The 21,297-nt window shown below is 41.3% G+C and overlaps 1 protein-coding gene across 1 annotated transcript; it reads right to left on the bottom strand.

Moving 5' to 3' along the window:
* Positions 1–1,352: 1,352 nt before the first annotated feature.
* On the bottom strand, positions 1,353–20,253 carry slc22a17 (solute carrier family 22 member 17). The gene is made up of 10 exons (XM_028004572.1): positions 19,648–20,253; positions 17,100–17,622; positions 12,347–12,450; positions 11,160–11,314; positions 9,280–9,445; positions 8,756–8,880; positions 5,697–5,802; positions 5,328–5,551; positions 4,604–4,715; positions 1,353–3,761 (listed from the first exon to the last, which is right to left on the bottom strand). The coding sequence occupies exons 2-10, from the start codon at positions 17,571–17,573 to the stop codon at positions 3,485–3,487; spliced, it is 1,743 nt and encodes a 580-aa protein (XP_027860373.1). The 5' UTR covers positions 17,574–17,622; positions 19,648–20,253; the 3' UTR covers positions 1,353–3,484.
* Between the last annotated feature and the right edge of the window lie 1,044 nt (positions 20,254–21,297).

Here is a 21,297-nt window from a genome sequence, read left to right as displayed (position 1 = left end):
GAGCTCAGGGGCTCAGCTGTCTTCATGTTAAACGCTTATAACGGCATGGTTTGGGGAAAGCGTGTTAATTTATAGAGGCTAGGTTTTTATCTAGTTTCTTACTGTCAAATTAATAGTGGAGTAGTGTGACTCAGGCACCATGATTTTTAAGTTGGTTTGGCAGTTAAACAAGATTGATCAGTTTGATTGGCCTAGCTGATGCTGTATACAAATGAAAAGTAAGAAAATTACAGAAATAAGCTAGAAAAGTTACGTTTTGGCAGAGCAGCATGAGTTTGAGGAGAGTTGAGGACTGTGACTGACTGGGAAAAGGAGAAAGCAGGTGTCCTTTGTGAAGGTTTGATGAACGTTTGGGAAATGTCCACTTAATGTTCCCATACAGTCAGCTGTAACCTACAGCTAGTATTTCCAATGCTCATAAAAGGTTTCTTCTTAGCTTTCAGTAACTTCTAGAGACTAAAGTTTACTGAAAACATTTGCTAAAGGCTAAAAGTAATCTTTGAAAACCGTTTGTTAGGGTTGGTTGATTTGCTCAAAGAACATTTCCTGAATGGTCATTTTCCCTTAAAGCGATTGTCAATAATGACTGTCAGGAAACATTCTCTAAATACTAATTATTGTTCCCCAAATGTTTCCTTGCTGAAGCAGACTAAAAAGAAGCAACCAAGCCACCTTGACTATGTTGAAATTTAGTCTAAAGTCCCCCGCAGAATTCCCCATGCAGATTATTCATTCAACATTACAGGAAAGTTTGAAGTATCCTTCAGTGAAAGATCTTCAACCATTTAGCAGATGACCAAACTGTCAATTTAACATATAGCTGGTGCTCCTAAAATGTCTTTTTTTTTCTACCCCCAAAATGAAATAGTAATACTCTTATTTTTTGTTTGTTTTACTTCTTGTCGTCAGGAAAACTTTCCATAACTGACAATATTTGCTGAAGATCAGTGGCCCATGTTCTCAGCTAAAGGAGTACATTTCCACCAAAGATTTTCTAGAAAAAACTTGGGACATTTCTGAGTTTAAAAAGTCAATTTTTGGAGCTCAGAAATTTCTTCCGTTTTTTTGGGTGGAAATTTCCACCCCCATCTACAATGGCACTAAGATGTCAGAGTTATTACAAACAGGTCAAATTATTCTAAGGGAGTAGTTTCCTCCCAGTTGACTCCACCCTTTAGCCAGTCACTGACCAGCAGTCTTCTGACCTTCCATTTTCTCAGCTCAGCGTTAAGAACGCTAGCCAAGAAGGTTCTAAACTATTTACAAACTATTTTTGGGGGGGGTGTTTGTCTTCCTCTACATTTAAACAGACACATTCAGGTTCTCATAATAATAAAGTCTGAATTCAGCGCTTGTTTTCTAAACCAGTTTTAATTTACATAAAATCAGAATTAACTGCATCACACTCCTCATTGAACAGATCAGCCAGTGTTGTCAGACATAATTATAGTCAAGCCAAGTTAATTAATGAGAAGAACTAGAGTATAAGTGTTAGACTTGTTGAGTGCAACATACAGAGAGAAATTTCAAAAAGTCCTCAACAAATTTGCGTTTCGTTAACATCAAAGTTCAAATTAAACCCTCCAATTTCCTTATCCTTCAATGGTACACATACGAAGAAAGATAATCAGTCCGTTCTCACCAGCATAATCTGCAAAACAGATTTACCTGCTTTCAATCATCCTGCCTGCAATATGGCTTTCCCACAAGACAGATTCAACAAAACACCATACTTTTCCTGTCTCAAACTTGCAAAGTCGTCAGTATTTAACACTATTTTAAAAAATATAAAATTCACTGCGTTCATGGCAGATACCTTTACAGTGGTTTTTTATGAATCTATAAGCTTTGTGCAAAAACCAGAAACAGGAAGGAAGGAAGGAAGGAAGGAAAAAAGAAGGCTGGACCAAAGGTTTGCAACAAAGAAAATAGGGAAGGACGTAATGAAGGATGAGAGGTAGAAAAAGATTAAGTGAAGGAAAGAAGAAATGAGGGGAGTGTACAAGGAAGAAAGGAAGAAAAATGTAGGAAAAGAGAAAGCAGATGAGGATAAAGGAAAGGAGGAAACAGGAAAATAAGAGCACATTTAGGCAACGGAAAAGCTAGTTACATCTGAAAATATATTTTTTACATCTCCTTATTTCCTTTTTCGATACTTTTCCAGACCAGGGAAATAATGAAATCAAATTCCAGACTTTTCCAGACTGGGTAGGAGACCTACAGAGTGCAACAGGGAATGAATGAGTGGTTAATTTGGAGCTCAGGGGCCCTCTTCAGCTCCCCAACATGGAGCATGCTCATTGGGCCCTTTTTTCCAAAAAGACACATTTTCTGTCTCCTCTCGTTCCATTAAAGACCAATGTTTATATGCCTATAAACATGATCAACTCCTCTACTGCGGTTTGTTTGTATCCTTCTAGCATCAGCTGACAGCCGACACAACTGATCTAGAGGTGTCAAGTCGGAGGAAACGCAGAGAAAACGAGCCCTTCTGTGATTTCAAACATGCAGACAGGAATGTTTCATGGTTGACATCCGGGATAAATGGAAGGCTTACATGGATCCAATTCAGCTTCATAATTAAGATTCAAAGTGTCAGGATAACTTACTGATTAAACTTAACGACGACATAAATAGTTTAAATATTTCTAGCTCCAGGCCAGATTTTTCCACCGTCTTTACTGAGACGTTTTTGATCAGAATATGTGATTTGTGTTCACAGGCCTGTCCCCCTAAACTTGAAGACTTTGGTCGGATTAACTCGTTAATGTTACAAAGCAGAATATTCAAAGTGCTCTTCTTCGCCCCGCTGTATAGCATACTGGATTGCTCCAGTCACCGAATCTGGCATTAAAACAAAACTCAGATGCCCCAAAGAAACTAAAACCTAGTAGTATTTACAATGCTTTTTTTTTTCCTGTTACAGCTGCTGTTCCCCATCAGGCTCCAGGGCCCCAGATTCGAAAGTTGATCCGCAAGTTACATATATATATATATATATATATATATATATGTAACTTGCGGATCAACTCTGACACCTCTGAGCGCTTTTTGTCTTCTCACCCACAGCAAATACATAAAAAAATAGGAACCGTAACAAATGACTGTCACCTGCAGCCGGAGGATGCAGTCTCTACCACAGACACACAGACGCAGAAGTGTAGCTGAATGCTGGTGTGTCTCATGACAGAAAATGAAGAGCGTCCTGAATGTAATTAACGAATTACTTCTGTTAATGTTCAGAAGTAAATCTAAGTGTTCAGGAAAAAAACCGAGATGTGAAGTCTGAGGCAGCTCAAGCAGTCTGTCTGCGTCTGGAATGACAAAGAGTGTGATATGTTAGGAAGCATAAAGTCCGTTACAGCCCTTTTCATCTCCATTCGTCCTCCTGTTTGTCTCCATATTGCTACGTCTCTCTCTAGTCCTGTGAACAAACACGAAAGATGGGGATCTGTTTGCGTGGCGCCGCTGCGGCGGCCTTCTTTTAGGTCTCTGGGTTTGGGGTGGCCAGCAGCGGCACGTTGTCCCTCCTCCTCCGGCCCAGTGGGGGGCGCCTGTACTGCTCCCCGTCGCCCAGCGTCTGAGGCAGTGGCTTCCTCTTGCTCTCGGGCAGCAGCAGGATGGAGAGCACGGCCAGGAGCGCCAGGGACGAGTAGATGACGTGGTGCAGGAAGTAGCCGTAGTGGTTCCGCAGGTCCATGATCGGGGAGCTGAGGCGGCCCACGCAGCCCAGGGCGAGCACCACGCCCACACCGGTGCCCCTAGAAACACACCGACACACACACTCATCCTCAACACCTTCGTTTTGGATCCAATAACACATTTGAATTACTTTTTTGTTGTTGTTTTTTTGACAGATTGAAGCAGAGGTCTGGCTCTATATAACTTTAACAAGAAATGGTAAAGAAGTAATTCATGTTTTTAAATATGGCTGAGATGATAAATGTAGGTTTTAGCTATTTTTTATTGTCGTTTCAAGAAATAATAGCATTGAATTTCCACAATAACACTAAACCGACTAGTGATATTTTCTTACCCATTTTTCTTGCCATTGTTTCACAAGTTTCCACAATTATCAACATGTAAAAACTCAAAAATAGCAAAAAGGAGTTTCTTAAAAGTGGAATTTTTTCAAAAAATACAAGTTGTTTTTCTTCAATTTGTCATATAACATGATTGGCTCTAAATGAGGTTTAGCTGCAGACACCTGGGTTGATGGGATGACACAGTAGGTGTTCAATAAATTTAGGATTTCCTGTAATCCACACAGATTTGTATATCTTGCTTCTATTTGCTAAACGCCAGAAAACCTAGCGAGAACACTTTTTTAGAGATTTTTTGAAACTTTTGTCTTTGTATTCTAAAAATATTTGAATTAGTTAAATTTCCCTTCATTACAGAACCGTGTAGTCTGAACACCAAGCACTTTCAAGGACTTTAAACAGAAATCCAGCACTTTCTAAACCTTGAAAACACCTCATTGAAATTCAAGCACTTTTATACTGGTCCCCACAGACACGACATATCCTTTGCTCCCTCGTGATTTACTGCATTTCTAATGTTCCAAGCTTTGAAAGTAGTGCTCTGTCAGTGTGTTTGTTACCTGATGATGGTGGGCATGATCTCTGCGGTGAAGAGGATGCAGAGCGATGCAGTGGCTTGGGAGGAGAAAAGACCCAGCACTGAGAAAACCGTGATGGCCGTCTCACTGAGATCTGTCGGGGAGGAGAAGAGAAAGTGTTGACAACATGAAGGTGACGAGTCTCTTGCGACTGAATCGACTCAGTCAGCTCGACTTCCTTCAGCTTATAAAGGAACAAAGACCCACCCAGCAGTCTAAACAGCACCTTGTTAGCTGTTGATGAGTGATAAAAGCGCAGTTTCTGACACAGCTTTGACTTTGCTCTCACTGCAGTGTCCTACATAAACCAGGAGTTGTGTTATTTATCAGCCACTAGGGGGAGACAGAGATTCTGAAATGTGTGTTTCCACAATGCAATGGAAAAATAAAATGTATAGGTCGGACTTTTCCACGAACCAATCAGACGGGTGTGCCGTTTATCGTTTTCATAATGGATGAAGTTCAGTTTGATTTTGCAGATGAATATGGGCTAAAATTAAATCTCCTTCATTAAAGGTAGGACTTTAATCCCAACATAAGCCTCATTTAATCATTTCCTAGCAGCAGGAGATGAAGAGATCCTGTTTCCACCTTGTTGGACTATTAATAGTCTCTCCTGTTTGAGTGTAGGTTTATGCAAAATACTAATAATTAAAAAAAAAAAAACAAGACAAAGCCCCCTGCTGCCCGCTAAAAGTCAGCTTACACTCCATGAGTCCCAGGAGGATCAAGGAGGCCAGGCCCGTCGTCGTCATGAACAGGAGCAGGATGCCACGGCGACCGCACCTGTCCACTGTCGCCCAGAGCAGCACCCAGGCCCCGCCCCCCGCGCTCACGGACAGCAGGTACGTCCAGTAGAAGCTGGGGGCGGTGCCTCTGACGTCACCACGGAAAGAGCTGTAGCAGTGACTAATGCCGTGAGAGATGAATCTGAGGAGAGAGGACGGGGGGAAAGAGTTTAGAGTCCATCACAAGGCTGCAGGGATGAAATACGAGACTGCAGCATGCCTGTAAACAAAGCGCTGCACTGACACAAAACACTGTCCCGGCGCTAAATTAGTGCGGGGTGACTTACGAGGTGAAGCCGAGGACGCAGATGTTCTTCCAGATGTTCTTGCTGTGGAAAAGCTCGGGGAAGGACAGGTGGGGGCGGGAGGAGGGCGCCGGCTCCGAGTCCAACTCTGCGGAACAACGGGACCAAAACCATCAAAGTCCAACCATACAGCCCCTGCCTTCCTAGAATACACGCCAAAGCTACAACAAGGAGTCGGACATATTGTTTTAAACCGCTTCAGAAAGGGGAAAATGTTTTTTTAGGCTGTCAGTTTTCTGTTAAAGTACACCCAGCTTGTTCCACTGAGTCACTGATTCAGTAGGAAAAACTCCTGGATGAGCATTTGCTGACAGAGGACTAGGGCTGAAACAATTCCTCGAGTGATTGGAGCAACTTGATTATTAAAATTCCTTGAGGAAAATGTATCTGCCTCGAAGCGATGAAGGTGTATTTCACCTTCTATTCAGCGGATAGATTGAACACTGCCGGCAGCTGCACATTAGATGTTTAACGTAAGTGTAGCTTTACGGACGAACCGGAAAATGTATTTCATATCATCCCGGTCTCAACAAATAGCTGATATATGTTTCTGTGTGTGACAAACAAAAGGTGTCAAATCCCGTCGCTAACATGAACACAAAAGCTATAAATGTCTGGGCAAGGAGAGAGTTCATCTATTAAACTGATTGGCGATGAACTCATAAACCAAAAGCTGGAGTTTAGACATTTTTATAAGCGTATTTATGAGCCTGCCTCTTTATTATTAAATTGAATATAATTTCAGATTTTTGTATAATATTTCTTCAGGTTAACTAAGAGAATGAGCTATTATTGTTACATGTTAATTTTCTAAACTACAGAAAAGTCATTGTTAGGGAAGCTCAAATGTGAAAAACTGGACTCATGTTGATATGCGATAGTAATGCTGCTGTTATGGTTTTTTTTACCCGATTAATCGATTAATCGTAAGAATAATCGATAGATTACTCGATTACTAAAATATTTGTTTACAACAGCCCTACAGAGGACTGTTAATAGTAACGCATTTATTTGTATAGCCTTTTACAATAACCACTAGTTTAATCAAAGTGCTTTTACAGTGGGTGTAATAAAACAGGGGGAAAAAAACTAAGAAATAGAATACAGTAAAAAGATCATAAAAACATCACACTACTGAGTATTAAAAGCAGTTGATTTCAGTGGAAAGGAAAACGCCTTTTCAACAGGAAGAACCTTAAGCAGAACTCGGCTCAGTATGAGCGGCCTTATTCTGCTCTTAGAAATGTCACTGATAAAATGTCTTATGTTGAAAGTGTCTGTGATTTTGAGTGCTGTGCATGTTTCCACTAACCAAGTTATTGAGTCATCATTTTTAGTTCAAATCAAGGTTCCTACACATTTCATACATTAAAATGTCCCACTCCTCTCAAATACAAAGAGTTCTCAGATATATTTAGACAATATTTCATGTTTGTATACAAAGATTTGTTGTGAATTAGTGGCAGAGATTTCTTTAGCACAGTTACTGTGGCATAGTTGTACGACTAATGTTTCTTCAACACATATTTATTCAACAAGGATCCCATTAGAAAAAATAAAACTACCTACATTTCGATCTTTTGTATGTCGTTTTTTTTGCCACTTCTTACGTCACATGCTAGACAAAACATGAACCTGTCTCCATCTTTGTTTTAGGAAACACACAGGGCTAAACTAATTTCCTCATGCCGCACAAATCAGAAAACAGTTTCACTTGTTTGAGATACCAAAACATAACTCCCATATGTAATTACTGACAATATGGTTTATTCCCATCTACTAAGACAATGAAGCAGTGAGGTTTGTGGAGGATAAGAATGTTAAAGTCAGAGCTAAGCTGACAAAACAGAAGCAATAATGGAAACATCTGCTTCTATCCTGTAAACATGTTTATATGTAAATAAAGCCTGACTTAAATTGTCTTCTACAGCAGCAGCATGTCATTATGGCACATTATAGTTGCATTTTAAAGCAGGAAGCAAATGCATTTAGCAAATCCTTGATTATAACTGCATATTTACATAAAAAATATCTAAAACATTATTTAACTGGTTCTGTTTTAAACATGAAATTAACAATTATACCTGCAGCAGTGAGTGTGACACTGATTATTAAAGTTTTGACAATGTTATCTATAACATGTATCAATGTGATTACGTGGCAAAGCCTCAAACAAATGTATAAAATAAACCTCAGTTGTATTAGGCATACTTTTGGCAGTCTGGTTTTTGTGGAATGAGAGGTATAAAACGATGATATTAGTCAGGCATTCTGCTTGGACAGCCTGCAGCTCAACAGTCCACACAGCTGAATTTCTCTTTTTGCATAAATGGGGGAATAATGAAGCAGCTGTAAGGAAGCAGAAACAGTTTGCAGAGAAGCAACACAGCTGATCTCTGATCAAAACTCGTGAAGTTTTCTCTGGCATGTCACTAAAACAACTTTAAACCAGACAGACTTTCATTTTGAAATCCTAATTTAAAAATGCCACACTTAATGGTAATGTAAATATTTTGGATGCAGATGTTGCACAAACCCAATATTTAAACACTTCAATGTTTTGAATCTTAATGAATTGATAGAGTACAATGTATTAAAATGTAAGCTAAAGGCGCTTTTTTTTTCCCAAGCGAAACTATATTTGTAAAAAGCGAAAGAAAATACATATGGGTTTAGAACGGTGATGACGGAAATATGAATTTTAACTAAAGGTTTTCAGTTTGTGGAACAATCTTGATAGTGAGATCTGAGAATTATTATGATGAAGCAATATGCCATTAAATAAGCTGATATTTTGTTGTGTATTTTTGGTGCATTTCAAATGTCTCTGACAGTCTTCTGAGTTCAATAGCTAATCTTCTCTTTGTGTGAACAGGGAGCAGATATTAGATGCTTCTTCCTTCTCTTTTTCATTCCCGATTCCTTTTAGTTGTTCATATTTATTAAGTGAATGAAATAAAATGAAAAGTGAAATAGTGCAGGCTCCGCAAACTGAACACTGGCTCACATCACTAGACTTTGAGGCGAGTTTGTAAACACACCTGTGAAGCTCTCGTCGTCCCTCAAGTCCCTGTTGGAGTTCCTCCTCTCGCTGAACGCGTTCATGTCCGCGGATCGCTCCGACAGGAGGAGCCAGCGAGGGGACTCTGGAAACACACCGGGAACACTGCAGGAGGGGGAAACCCAACACATAATCACCCTTCAGCCTCAAAGGGAATTATTTGAAAGCCCGGGAGCTTTTGCGGCACCGATTTATTCCATGAGCCAAAGAAATAAACAAGTCAGCAAGTGGTGCAAAACTTTAATCCTTTCTTATTAAATTTTGCGGATTATTGCCGCAAATCTGCTGATAATCTCGTTTAATTTGGTTAGAAGGAGCGGCGAGGGCTTGCTGGAGTCTTATGGAAACCTGGCCCATTGAATAAAGTGGTCCTAATGTGTCTTGACGCGAGCAAGGAGTAGATCGATACAATCTGACAAAGCTGTCTGCAAGCCAGCTGGCCGTAGGACACGGGTCCTTTTAATACAGACTCAATGATTTATCAATTTGAGCAAGCGGTCGTACCCGTAGCTGAGGAAGAGTGTCAAAGGGGCCACCCCGGCTCCCAGCAGGCCCCTCCAGGACTGGCAGCCAAGGGCCACGGCCAGCAGCAGCAGCTCCCCTGCCACCGACATGAACCCAGCCAGCATGGTCGCCACAAGCCTGAGCGACGGCTCGCACAGCTCCAGACCTGCCGTGCAAGAAAACATCACTGCTTCTGATTTCCGCTGCTCTGAGGTGCTTATTTTCCCACGGTTCACCCTAACTCGCAAGAACTTTTTGACTTACAAAAGCGTCCCACTCTTTGTGCGTGTTAAACCAGCCGAGTAATTGCACACTGATATTTACAAATTTGGTCTTTTGACGCTAGTCCTGAGTGCCAGTTAAAAGCTAATTATGGAGATTTAAGTAGGTGAGTCTGAGCTGACACCAGTCTGAGCCGGATGAAAACATTACTGCTACAAACAAACGTCAGGATGGCATTTTGTGTTTGTTTGTTTGTTTGTATGAGTATTGTGTAAAAAAAAACCTTTAAATTAATAATAGTAATAATAATAAAAGTATTCACACCCATTGAACTGTTTCCCTTTTTGTCACTTTGTAACTACAAACGTTAAGGAGATTTGATGTGGTGCATTAGTACAAAGCAGCACAAAGCTGTGGAATGTAAGGGAAGGATTCATTGCTTTCACTGATTTTTTCTGGAAAAAATCTGAGAAGTGCGGCATGCTTTTAATTTTTTTGTAGACTCTCCCTTTTGCTGAATCAAGTCATTGAAGGTTTGTCTCTATCAGCTGTACACATCAATTAAAGTGGATCGGACGAGTTTATTCCCATCCATTTAAAAGTCGTGCCACATATTCTAATTGTATTCAGGTCTGGACTTTGACTGGGCCATTCTAATACATGCTTTAATGTAAACCAAGTGATGGTAGCTTTAGCTGAACCTCAGTCTCATGTCTTTTTTTCAGGATTGTCCTGCAGTTAGCTCCAAGCATTTCCTCATCGGCTTGAACCAGCTTCTCTATCCTTGCTAAAGAAGCATTCCCACAGCATGATACTCCCACCACCATCTTACACAGTGAGAGTGGTGTGTTCAGGATGATGGAGTTTTAAGTTTTCCAAGTAGGTCAACAAATAACATTTTGGTTTCAAGTGAGAGTAACAATCTTCTTTTATATTTGCTTACTCGCTTGGGGAAAAACCTTAAATAGGATGTCTTATGGCTTTCTTTCTGCATTGTTGTTTTTTCTTGTTGGCATGTCGACAAATTCTCCCACCTAAGCTCTGGGTATCTGCAGCTCCTCTAGAGTTACCTTGCCAGCTTAGGTGGACTGCTGTAGCTTGTTAGGTTTTCAGTTATGCCATTTGATTTTATGATACGAGTAAAAAGGGCCAAATACAAATGCGTGCCACCTGCTTCAGATTTTTTTTTAGGAAAAGATTAGGAAAACCCATGTATAGATGTCCTTCCAATCCATAACTATACACTACATGCCCCATTATGTTGGTCTATGATCTAAAATCAACAAAAAATTCAGGCTTGAGGTTGGAGGGTAACAAAATATGGAGTAGTTTTAAAAAGTATTATATCAAGAGTAAATTAAACTTTAAGGATCCATCTCATCAGCCATGGACTAAGATCCCTTTTAATTATGCTCTAGTTAGCAATTATTTACATGTCACAAGTCTCCATAGCTTATTAAGCCTCATAAATTTGTGACGTTTTCAGAGTTTTCACATCCAGTCCCAAAAGCAGTTCCTGTTTTACAGAGAAAAGCCTCCTGCTGCTGTCAACAAATCAAAAAAAATAATAATAGAAAGACCCACTGGATTATTTGCTTTGTAGAAATGTCTGTCTGGCATATTTCTTGGATCATACGTATATAACTGGGTATACTTACGGGCGATGTACAGAGTTAGGTAGACCCCTGCGCTGGCAGCAGCCAGGCAGAAGCGCATGACGATGAAGATGGAAGGGTACGGAGAGACACACACCAGCACCCCAAACACCACCGACAGAGTCAGAGAGATCAGCAGGGTCTTGGACCTGCCCAGCCTGCAGAACCACGGAGACACAAAGCTGCAGCTGAGACACATAACTACCAACATAGTTAAACCTTTAATGTTGGGAGAAAAAAAAACAGCTAGTATTTGTGCACCGAGTTGATTTAAGTGAAAATCGTTTATCCTCAAGACAAATTTCAATTATACCTTCTTGAAAACTAAGGAGAACTAGTCAACTCTGACTATAAATCATTGTGATAATTTGCCAATGTTTCGCTGATTTGCGGTTTGGCAGTGTCTCGTTCCTGTTGTAGGCTCTGCTTCGGGAGCCCTGAGGAGGCAGCATTAAATTACTGGCATTAACAAACGCATGCAATGCAGCTAGCCAAGAAATGAATGAGGGCTATTAGCTGATTGAAATGACATCATCGCTCTCCCAGCTTGGCCCTTCCAGTTACACAGCAGATGCAGACCAGTTCGGTTAGCTGAAGGTTGCAGTGCATTGTGGGGGTGTGGATGGAGCTTTAAAAAAAAAGTCAGCCACAGCTGATGACCTATTAGGGCTAATTGCTTCGTCGCACATCGGTGAGGTCTACTTTAGTAAACATCACATTCCAGTTTCTTACAGTAATTAAAATAAAGAAGAAAGAACTTGAAGTCCATGATTTGTGCTGTTTTAATCACAAGCTCTAATGCAAATTATTTCAGTTTCTGTGATACATGACGGAATAATTGCAAGCAGAGGGAAAAATGATGCAAGGTTTGTTTTTAAATATTCCAACCAGCTTCCCGTCAAATCCGACCAGCATCCATACAGCATGATTTTGTCACCACCAAGTTTTATAAAAGGTTTGGTAAACTAAACAACCAAAAGTATTCCCTTGCCTTCCTTCACTTATGCATGAACTTGAGTGATGCAAGAAACAAAGAAAGAATATGAGAGAGAGAAAGAAAGTAAAAGAATGAATGAAATAAAAAGAATTAAAAAACAAAAAAAAAACTAAGAAACAAAGGTTCATCTGTCTTTAAAGAACTACACTGCACATCAGAATAAATGGATGTGAGAGAACGTTGTTAAGTTTACCTGTCAGTTGTGTAGCCCAGGCTGAGGCATCCAGTCAGAACGCCCAGGATGAAGCACACCTCCTCCACTGGAACCAGCCAGTACTGGCCACACACCAGATCCCACTGGACAGATGGAGAGAGGTCTGTCAGAGATGATCTGCTTGAGTCAGGACCAGTATTTATGATTCTTAGAAAGGTCAGAGTCAATAAGCACCAAGAGTATCAAAAGATGGACACACCATATGAACAGAAAGCTGTAGTTAATGATTAAGAAGTAAAACATCAGTGAAACCAAACTTAATGCAGAAGTCTAGAAGGATACAAAAGAAGGATTAACACCTATTGGGCAAATACAGGAAGCTCTGGTTCTTTTATGTAATGTAAAAGTAAATAACTGTGCTGAAAGTGCAGTGTGGTCACATACAAGCAAAGATAGAAAGTCCAAGCACATTTGTTTAAAACACCAGATTTCTGCTCTCGGTTCAGAGTTTCATCTCCCCAAATTGATCCACTGATTTGCATTTACAGCTGAGCTCTGCTGGAGGTGGGGGGGGGGGGGGATGACACGGTTCTAATGATCCGGTCTGTAGGGAGTTCGAGGAGAGGGCTAAACATTAAGAGGCCTCACATGACTGGAAACCGTGCAGCGGAACAGAAAAAGGCCCGTCAGCCGTTGTGATCTCGTTGCCGAGTAACGAGATCACAACGGCGCAAGCTGGCTGGACAAAGGGCGGTGGGACGTCGCATGTCTCTCATGTGCCTGGAACACTTTGCACGACAGGAGCGGAGCGGGAATGAGTACAAACGAGTTCAGAGACTCCCCGGACTGGTTTGGTGGGAGCAGAAAGAAACCTGCAGTCAGGCATAAAGCTGCCACCTCTGAGCAAGATGAGAGCCTGTCCGGCTCAGTTTGGATGACTCCCAAACAAAGAATCACCGGGTCGGCTCTAGTTTACATTTCTTTCTCTTCATATTTATGTAATTTCATCTCAGCGTGAACTCATTTGTTCTGTGAAGGCCTCAGTTTGTTAAAGAGAACCAACATCACCATGAAGACCATGATGTTGTCACAATAAATGCCATCTCGAGGCACCAATATTTACTATAATTACATTTTTCTCTCAGGTTTGGCACACCAAGTTAAAATAAACTCAAAGGTTGTTGAAAAATGTTCAGACAGGACAGAGTTATGCGGAAGTGCAGTTATTTTCTCACACATAATATGTCAGCACAAGGTCGAAAGTGTGATGACCAGAGTGAGTAGGACTTAGAGTAAAGCTAAATGAATCTAAGTAAGCCTTAAAAACTACATTTGGGATATCGCTTTCAGTGTCAACATGAATAATAAAATCCCCCACTATAATGTATTTAGTACTAAATCAGAATTGTTTAGTTTATTATCTGAAAACATGGCGGTCCACCAAAACCGATGAGTGGGGAAGGGAAAAAAAAAAATCATCGGAGAAGCTGTCAAACTGCTGATGGTAAATCTGGAGGAGCTACAGACATCCAGAGATCAGGTGGGACAACGTGCTGAGATAAAAAATGATTCTTTTATAGACTCTGTAAAGCAGATGAGTTTCCCAAAGCCACACAGGAGACACAACAATAAAGTGGTCTAGTCAGACGAGAAGGAAAAGCAATGCCGTACATCGTTCTGAACACACCACTGTTCCCGCAAAGAAAAACAAGGTGGTGGCAGCATCTATACTTAGTGATGCTTTCCTTCTGATGGGGAACTGGACAAAGTGGATGGGAAGGATGCATAGAGCTGAACAAGGAACAATACTGACAGAAAACCTGATGGAGGTTGGGGCAAAAGAAAGAGACTGGGGCAGAGGTTAAGGATGTTATGTGTCAGAATGACCCAGTCAAAGCTCTGAATATAAAAATGAACTAGAAAACTGCAGGTCAGACATTCTTCCACCTAGTCTAACTAGCCTCAACCAGATGTCATTTTTTCTTCCTTTTCTAATTGTGCACTACTTTGTTTGGGTCTACAACAAACAAACAAAAATCCCAATGATATAGTTTGAGGTTAGCAACATGTGCAAGAGTTTAAGGGGTAAAAACCTTCTGAAAGGCACTGTAGACCCACCTACATCCTCAGAGGGGTTATACTCTGTGGAAACAGGCAATACGGATTGATCTGGAGCTGATCAGGAGCTTGTCCTGTCTTACTTTAAACACACTGCAACCCACCTCAGCACAGTGATGCTGCACAGGAAGGAGGAAGAGATCTCACACACGCAAACACACAGAGAGAGCGAAGCATCCTGTCTGTAAACCTGAGTGTGAACACTGCTGTTACAACACGGACGCTTTTGCATCCAAATGCCTCCCTTGGCAGCGCTTGAGAATCTTCCGTTTGCTGCAGTGGTGTGGGTGGATCACCAGCACACTGCCCTCATACCGTGGACTGGAGGACTGGGTGGGGTTCTTACAGCAGCATGGTCAGAAATGGAAAAATGGAGGGATCACCAGAGGGCACGGACCGAGACTGTTGTAAATATGTGGCGTGTGGTGCGGAGGCAGCAGAAATATATGAAGAGTTATTCATAAACAGGGAGCTACCGAGGTCTGCGGACGTATTTGGGAAAGTAGCAGCTGCAATTACAGTTAGTTTCAGGAGAGAGGTCGGCTGAAAGGTTGGAGACACAAAGCCGTGTCCTTGAGGTTTAGGTGCTCGAAGCTGGGAAGCAAAATTATTAATCTTGCACATGTAAACAGAAACAGAGGAAAGCTGTTAAAGAAGTTATCTACCCTGCATGCTTTTATTTTATTTAATGCCTCAGTTTCCATCTATATCAGCGCAGCAGCTCTCCCTCTGTGATCAGGATCGTCCTCTGTGATAATGGAAATTCTCATCTTGGGCATTCCAAACATGTTCCTCCAAATTCCTCTTCGCACAATGATCTAAATAAAAGTCTTCTGAATCAGTGTTCGAACCTAAACGTCGTGGAGATAATCATCGACCTCCACAGGTCGCCGTCAGACCCCTCAGACCCAAACGGTTCCACCAGAACTGCCAAAAGGCAGAACCACCAGACTGCAGCAGACTTTCTGTCTTAAAATGTTAAAAGACTGAACTGCTGTTAAGACTATCCACATTATATTCATGTGCTTTAGTGTTACCAAAGTAACACAGAACAGGACCTAAACTTGCTCAGTTTGTTGTGTTTCATGTTGAAAACACAAAGGACAAAATAAAAAGGCATTCCTCTTCATTCGTAGCACACGTTTTGTTGAAGTATGTGGCTTGAGTTTCTTTTTTATCACTCTAATCTGCTTTAAAGCCAACAGAAAGGCTGCCTTGTTAAGTTGTATGCTGTTATGGGGAAACAATGAAATGAACAAAATTAAATATGAGCTTTCATAAAAGCTCTGAGCTGTGCAAAAGAGCACTTTGCACTTCAACAAGTCTTGAACAAACTGAACAGCCTGATGGTTTTTATCCTATTCAAACAGTGAAATGTTAAATGATCTCCTCTGCTAAGGCAAGCTGTTTTAACATTTACTGGTCAAAGCTGTTTTGCAAACAAAAGCAGCTTTATATACAAGAAACATGTCAGATATATTTATCATAATTTATCCAAGATTCTGAAATATTTTAAGCTTATTTCTCCCAAGCAGCAATAATTCAGGGCATCTTAAAATTAAATATCAACTGGTAGTAACGCAATTCTTGATATCATTATAGGTGTTTTTTATTACCTCTGAAGGTTACATCTTTATTAAACTTTTTTTTTAGCTTATCCAAATGACTGAGACTTTGTGTTTTCTACATATTCTTAGCTAAAGGAAAAGGATTTGCATGAAACAGGTGGCTGATTTTAAAGATAGTGACTGCACACACTCACCTTTGTTCCCTTGTTTCTGTGTATGTTTCAGTAAATTAGAATCAACAACATTTATCAATTTAGAAAAATCATTCCACACCATGGAGGAGGTCTGCTTGGGAACCAAAAGGTTGTCAGGAATTTTCCTGACTTTTGATAAATGACATAGCCAAACTCAGAGGAAGATTTTCACAATAAATAAATCTTGCGCTAAAAAAAAACACAGCAAAACTGCTTTTCACCGTTTAGGAAGAGCCGAAGCTCTGTGCATTTTGTTTTCTTATTGTATTTCAAATGAATGGAAGCCGAAGGTTGTCTGGAATGTTCTGTATGTCGTCCTGTTTAAACAAGACCAGAACCAGAACCAAACACTGAGAAGCAGCGTTGAGTTCCTATGCTCCTCTAATCAGGAACAAACTTCCAGAAAACTACAAAACAGCCGAAACACTGAGTTCCTTTAAATCAAGGCTAAAAACCCCACCTGTTTAGAGCTGCCTTTGATTAGTAATAAGTGAAACTATATATTCAATGTTGTATATGATTGATGATTTTGATGATGGCATTTGATAGAATGTGATGTTTATTGCTCGTTTCATAAATGGTGACTGTATGATGTTTTTACGATGTAGCACTCTTCGAACTGCCTTGTTGCTGAAATGTGCTACATAAATAAACATGACTTGACCTTAAAACCCGGAAAACACTAATGTTCCTGTGTTGCGGCATGTGAGATTTATCCGGTCGTTCTTGAGGTTAAATAAGTTTGTGAAGCTGAATCAAAGGTTAGTACAACTCTGCAGAAAGTAAAGCTGCAAGCTCAGGACTCTGCAGTAGAGACGGGTTGGGGGAAAAAAAGGTTTCTCAGCATATAAACCCTAAATCCTAACTAAAAGAAAAGACTTTGACAGGTGAGCAACTAGGCTGAAGCGTTACCTCGGTGACGATGTTGTTCTTCAGCCCCTCCGTCACGTTGTAGTCCCACCCGGACTCACAGTCCACCGCGGCCGACTGGCTGCCGTTGGTGTACTGCTTACACTGGGACAGGCCCCCGGTCTCCCCGGGCCGCGCCCCCTTCTCCCAGGGCAGGGAGGCGTTCAGCGCCTCCGGCGAGGGCGACGGGCCCGGCAGGCGGCAGTGGTGCGGCGGCGAGAGCGTGATGAGGGGGTCGGAGGAGAGCAGGAAGGCCAGGAAGAGGTTGGGGAGGATGGAGAGCGCGATCAGCACGCGCTGCTTCTTCCTGCCCAGAGCCAGCACCATCACCTCGCCCGTGGGAGGCAGCGAGGGCTGGGCCGGGATGGAGGAGGAGGACGGGGCCGGGGAGGAGGGAGCCGGGGACGAGGGCAGGGACGGGGGTGGCGCCGGACACGGGGAGGGGGAGATGAGGGGAGGCGAGTCAGGGGAGGTCATCGTTTGTCGTTAAGGTCGGAGGTCCTCAGGCCGAATGGGAGGCGGAGCTCTGGGAGCGAACAAATCACACAGTTATAAGTAACAACAGTAAGAAACTATAAAACTATACAGAAAGATGCAAAGAAAAGTCTGTCTCTGCCACTAAAAGCAACAGACGTTTACAGGACAAGCAGCATCTTGAAAAGAACTCAAACTCTTTCACGTTTTTATAGTTACAACAACAAACTTTGGTTAGCATTTTACGCGCCCCAAGAAGTGGAATTTGCAAATAACTGTTTTTACTCAGGGCTGGACAATGAACCTTAAAAAACCTGTCACGATAGAAGCGCTGACACTTGTCAATATCAACAATTATTGATTAGTTTTTTATTTTAAAAATCTGAAATACTGCCAAGCTTCTGGTGTGTTCTTTCCTATTTTATTCACAGTTTTCACTGAACTGGTTGTTGCTAGGTAACTAATGAGTGAGTGAGTTGATGCTGCCCAGCTAGCATAGCAGTGGCAGGCTGAGCAGCTAAAGTCTGTCTTCTGCCTACATCTCCCAGAATGTTGTGCGGTTCTGGATAGGAGTTCAGTCAATATTCTACGTGCTGAATATTTTATCAGATGTATTATCTTTCGATATTGATCTATTGCAATATATATGGTTAGCAATTTATTGACCAGCCCTATTTGGGGTACATTTGTGCTTCTGCAAATCATTCAATGTCAAGTTAAAACAATACAACAACAAGTGAAAATGTCCTGAGAGGTCATAAATATTCTTCTCTTAAGTATTATATACAATACTGTACGTGGAAAAGTTTTACTCCCTGTTTGGATCTTTTTCACACCAACTCAGACTTTTTTCCTCCTTGTCGAAATGTTTTAAACCTGTATTTGCCAACAAAATATATTTTTGTTTTAAATATTTGAAGCACTTCCTACTTTTATGTGTTTGTTGTTATAGTCTTAAACGTTCTCTTTCTTTTTTCCTGTTTCTTTTTTCCTACTCGCATTGCGCTGTTCCTTGCACCTCTGCCACATACCATGTGTTGTTTGTTAAACGGTAATTTTTTTTTTAAAAAAAGAGAGAGAGCAGCCATGTATGTTGCAAATAAAAGTAGATCCTTCATTTCCCATAATGCAACTTATTCCAGATGCAACCAGACCTCACTTCTCCGAGTTTCTGTTTGCACACTAGAAAACATGAGAGAGAATCACATTCAAAACCTCACTGAAAACTCCTCCATTTACTCATGTGAGCAATTTGCCCTTTAGAAGGTAAAAAGTGTTTATTTGTTTGATCTATTTCTTATGATGTTGCTCGTTTTGTTTTCTCCCTAACCTGGACCATCTTTTTTCTTTTACGTCACATCCAACACAAAAGCTCACAGATTAAACAAAACCTGCACAATGCATGGACTGATCCTGTCAGTTTCGCAAAAAGTGGGTTTAGGGGGCGCTTGTGCTAGAGCGGGCGCCAAACAACGGCATATATATTTTCTTAAAAACATTATTTACAGTGACGTTTTCTGTATTTAGCAGCTGCTTGCGCGTGCCTAAATGGTGCAATCCATAACACAGTCACGCCTTTTATGTTCAGACAGTACAAAGTTCCTGTCCTACCACATTGCCACTGAAAATGCCATTGCAGAATCAAAGCCCTCTCGGCTAACTTTCAGCTAAATACCTAAATAAAGCCTTATTGTGACTTATTATTAGCATGCTGCGTGTTCTCAGAGTATAGGGAGCTCTGATCTGGCATTGGGACAGCCTTTCTGTCCACATGGGGCTCCTTCAGGAGTTGCCGTGTTTTCTTTAGACAGGACCAGGAAGTCTAACAGAAAAGGAATCCCACAGGGTTACATAAGAGCTTTTCTTTTTGTTGTTGTTGTTGCTACAGGAGGTTGGAGGGGAAAGGACGTGGACGGAATGTAACACACGGGGCCAAGCCGGCTGGCCTCTGAAAACAGAGAGCAGCCGTGATGGAGGGGCCACTGTCGAGACACCTGCCCCGGAAAGCTAAACCACAACAAACAGATGTTATTACATCTGCCTGGCGCCTAAGACAAAATGCGCACCTTTCACTTACCGTTGAATCAAAAGGCTGTTGAAGGAGAGCCAGAAAGAGCCAGTTGTTTCTTCCATATACCCATGACATTGCGGGTTGAGACAAGAGTTTCACCGTTTCTCAGCTGCGCCTCGGTGCCAGCCTGCGTTTTCTAATAACAGAGCAGACATTTCTGTCCCGGAGAAGAAGGGCTTCGGTTTCTGGCGTCCTCCGGATGCTTCCTTTGATTCCGGCAAGGGCGCTGGACTGATGTCAGTCCGGAGCTCAGCTGAAGCTCCGCCGCTTAGACATGTGATGCTCCCCGCCGCCGGGGTGTGTGTGGGGGGGGGAGATGCTCGCTGGACTCCCCGCTCCTTAGTCCAGCAGCCACCGCTCCCTAGTCCAGTGCGGCTGTGTCAGTCCAAGTTTCGGAGCGCCGACATTACGACAGGAGCCAAAACACATCACCCATGAACGTGGGCGACATCACCGTAAAAAGAAACGCGTCGCCTGGCGGACAAAGAGCGGGTGGGAAACTGCGGAGAAGCTGCCTGTTTAAAGGGAGCAGCTCCACCGGCGGCGAAGCACTTCGAGAAAAATCGGCTAAAACCGTGGAAACGGCGTCTCGTCGTAATACTGCTGCCAAAGATCGTGTGTGGTGAACTGAGGATTCACTTTGTGGGAGGAAAAAAAAAAAAGGTTCAGTAAGAGGCGACGCTTAAATACATATAGAAATTGATTAATGCTAAATACTCCAAAAAATACATGTGGTAAAATCTAATACCTGCAAAAACCTAAATAATTTGTTAGATTTCTATACTTTTTCTATTTGGAGAAGGGGGTCTTCTCCACATCTTCACATATCTATCTGTTGACAAAATATATTAATACTTCATTTATATTTCCCTAAACTAAAGTACCTTGTTTTAAATATACCTTTCACTTATTGGTGTTTTCTCACCTAACAACATCTCTTAGTATTACCCAATGTATTTTATTGGGTTATTATGTGATAGAGCAATAGAAGGTAACCCATAAAAATGAGATGGAAACAATACACAGTGGCTTTATTTTTTCACAAATAATAGTCTAATGCCTAAATATTCAGCCCCTATTAATCCTCAATGGAGTTATGATTCTAGCAGCATTGTGCAACTGAGGGAGAGAAAGTAGAAGAAAAATTTGCTAAATTCCTAAAGCTCAGTCAGACTGCTTTGAAAAAATAGCAGACATCACTTTTCCAAGTCTTCGTTTTGCCACAGATTTCTGAGTTTGCCTTAATTTAGAACTTGACTTTGACTGAGCCATTCTAATACAAAATAATGATTTGATTTAAATCATCTAGCTGTAGGTTTACTGCCACACTTTACATTCACTCCACTCTTAAGTCTGCCAAAGTCTCTAGGTTTAATACTGATATCGCCCTTCATTGAACTCCAGCTATCTTCATTACTGTTGTTTTACATCAGAATTTAGTTTGAAAATTAGAAGATATTCAGGCATTCGCATGAAGGTCATAAAGGGGAAAACATTGCTTTCCCTACCAACAGCAAGAAAACATGTCCTTCCTAGAACCTTCCAGATGTTTAGTTAACGATAAATGCTAAAGCACAGTAATTCTAAAACATTTATGTGCTTTCCAGAAAATTAGGAAATTATAAAATTGATGTCAGTTTGACATTTCAACAGATA

Source organism: Xiphophorus couchianus, chromosome 21 (genome assembly GCF_001444195.1).
Source record: "Xiphophorus couchianus chromosome 21, X_couchianus-1.0, whole genome shotgun sequence".
Lineage (NCBI taxonomy): Eukaryota > Metazoa > Chordata > Actinopteri > Cyprinodontiformes > Poeciliidae > Xiphophorus > Xiphophorus couchianus.
This window is presented reverse-complemented; position numbering and strand designations above follow the sequence as displayed.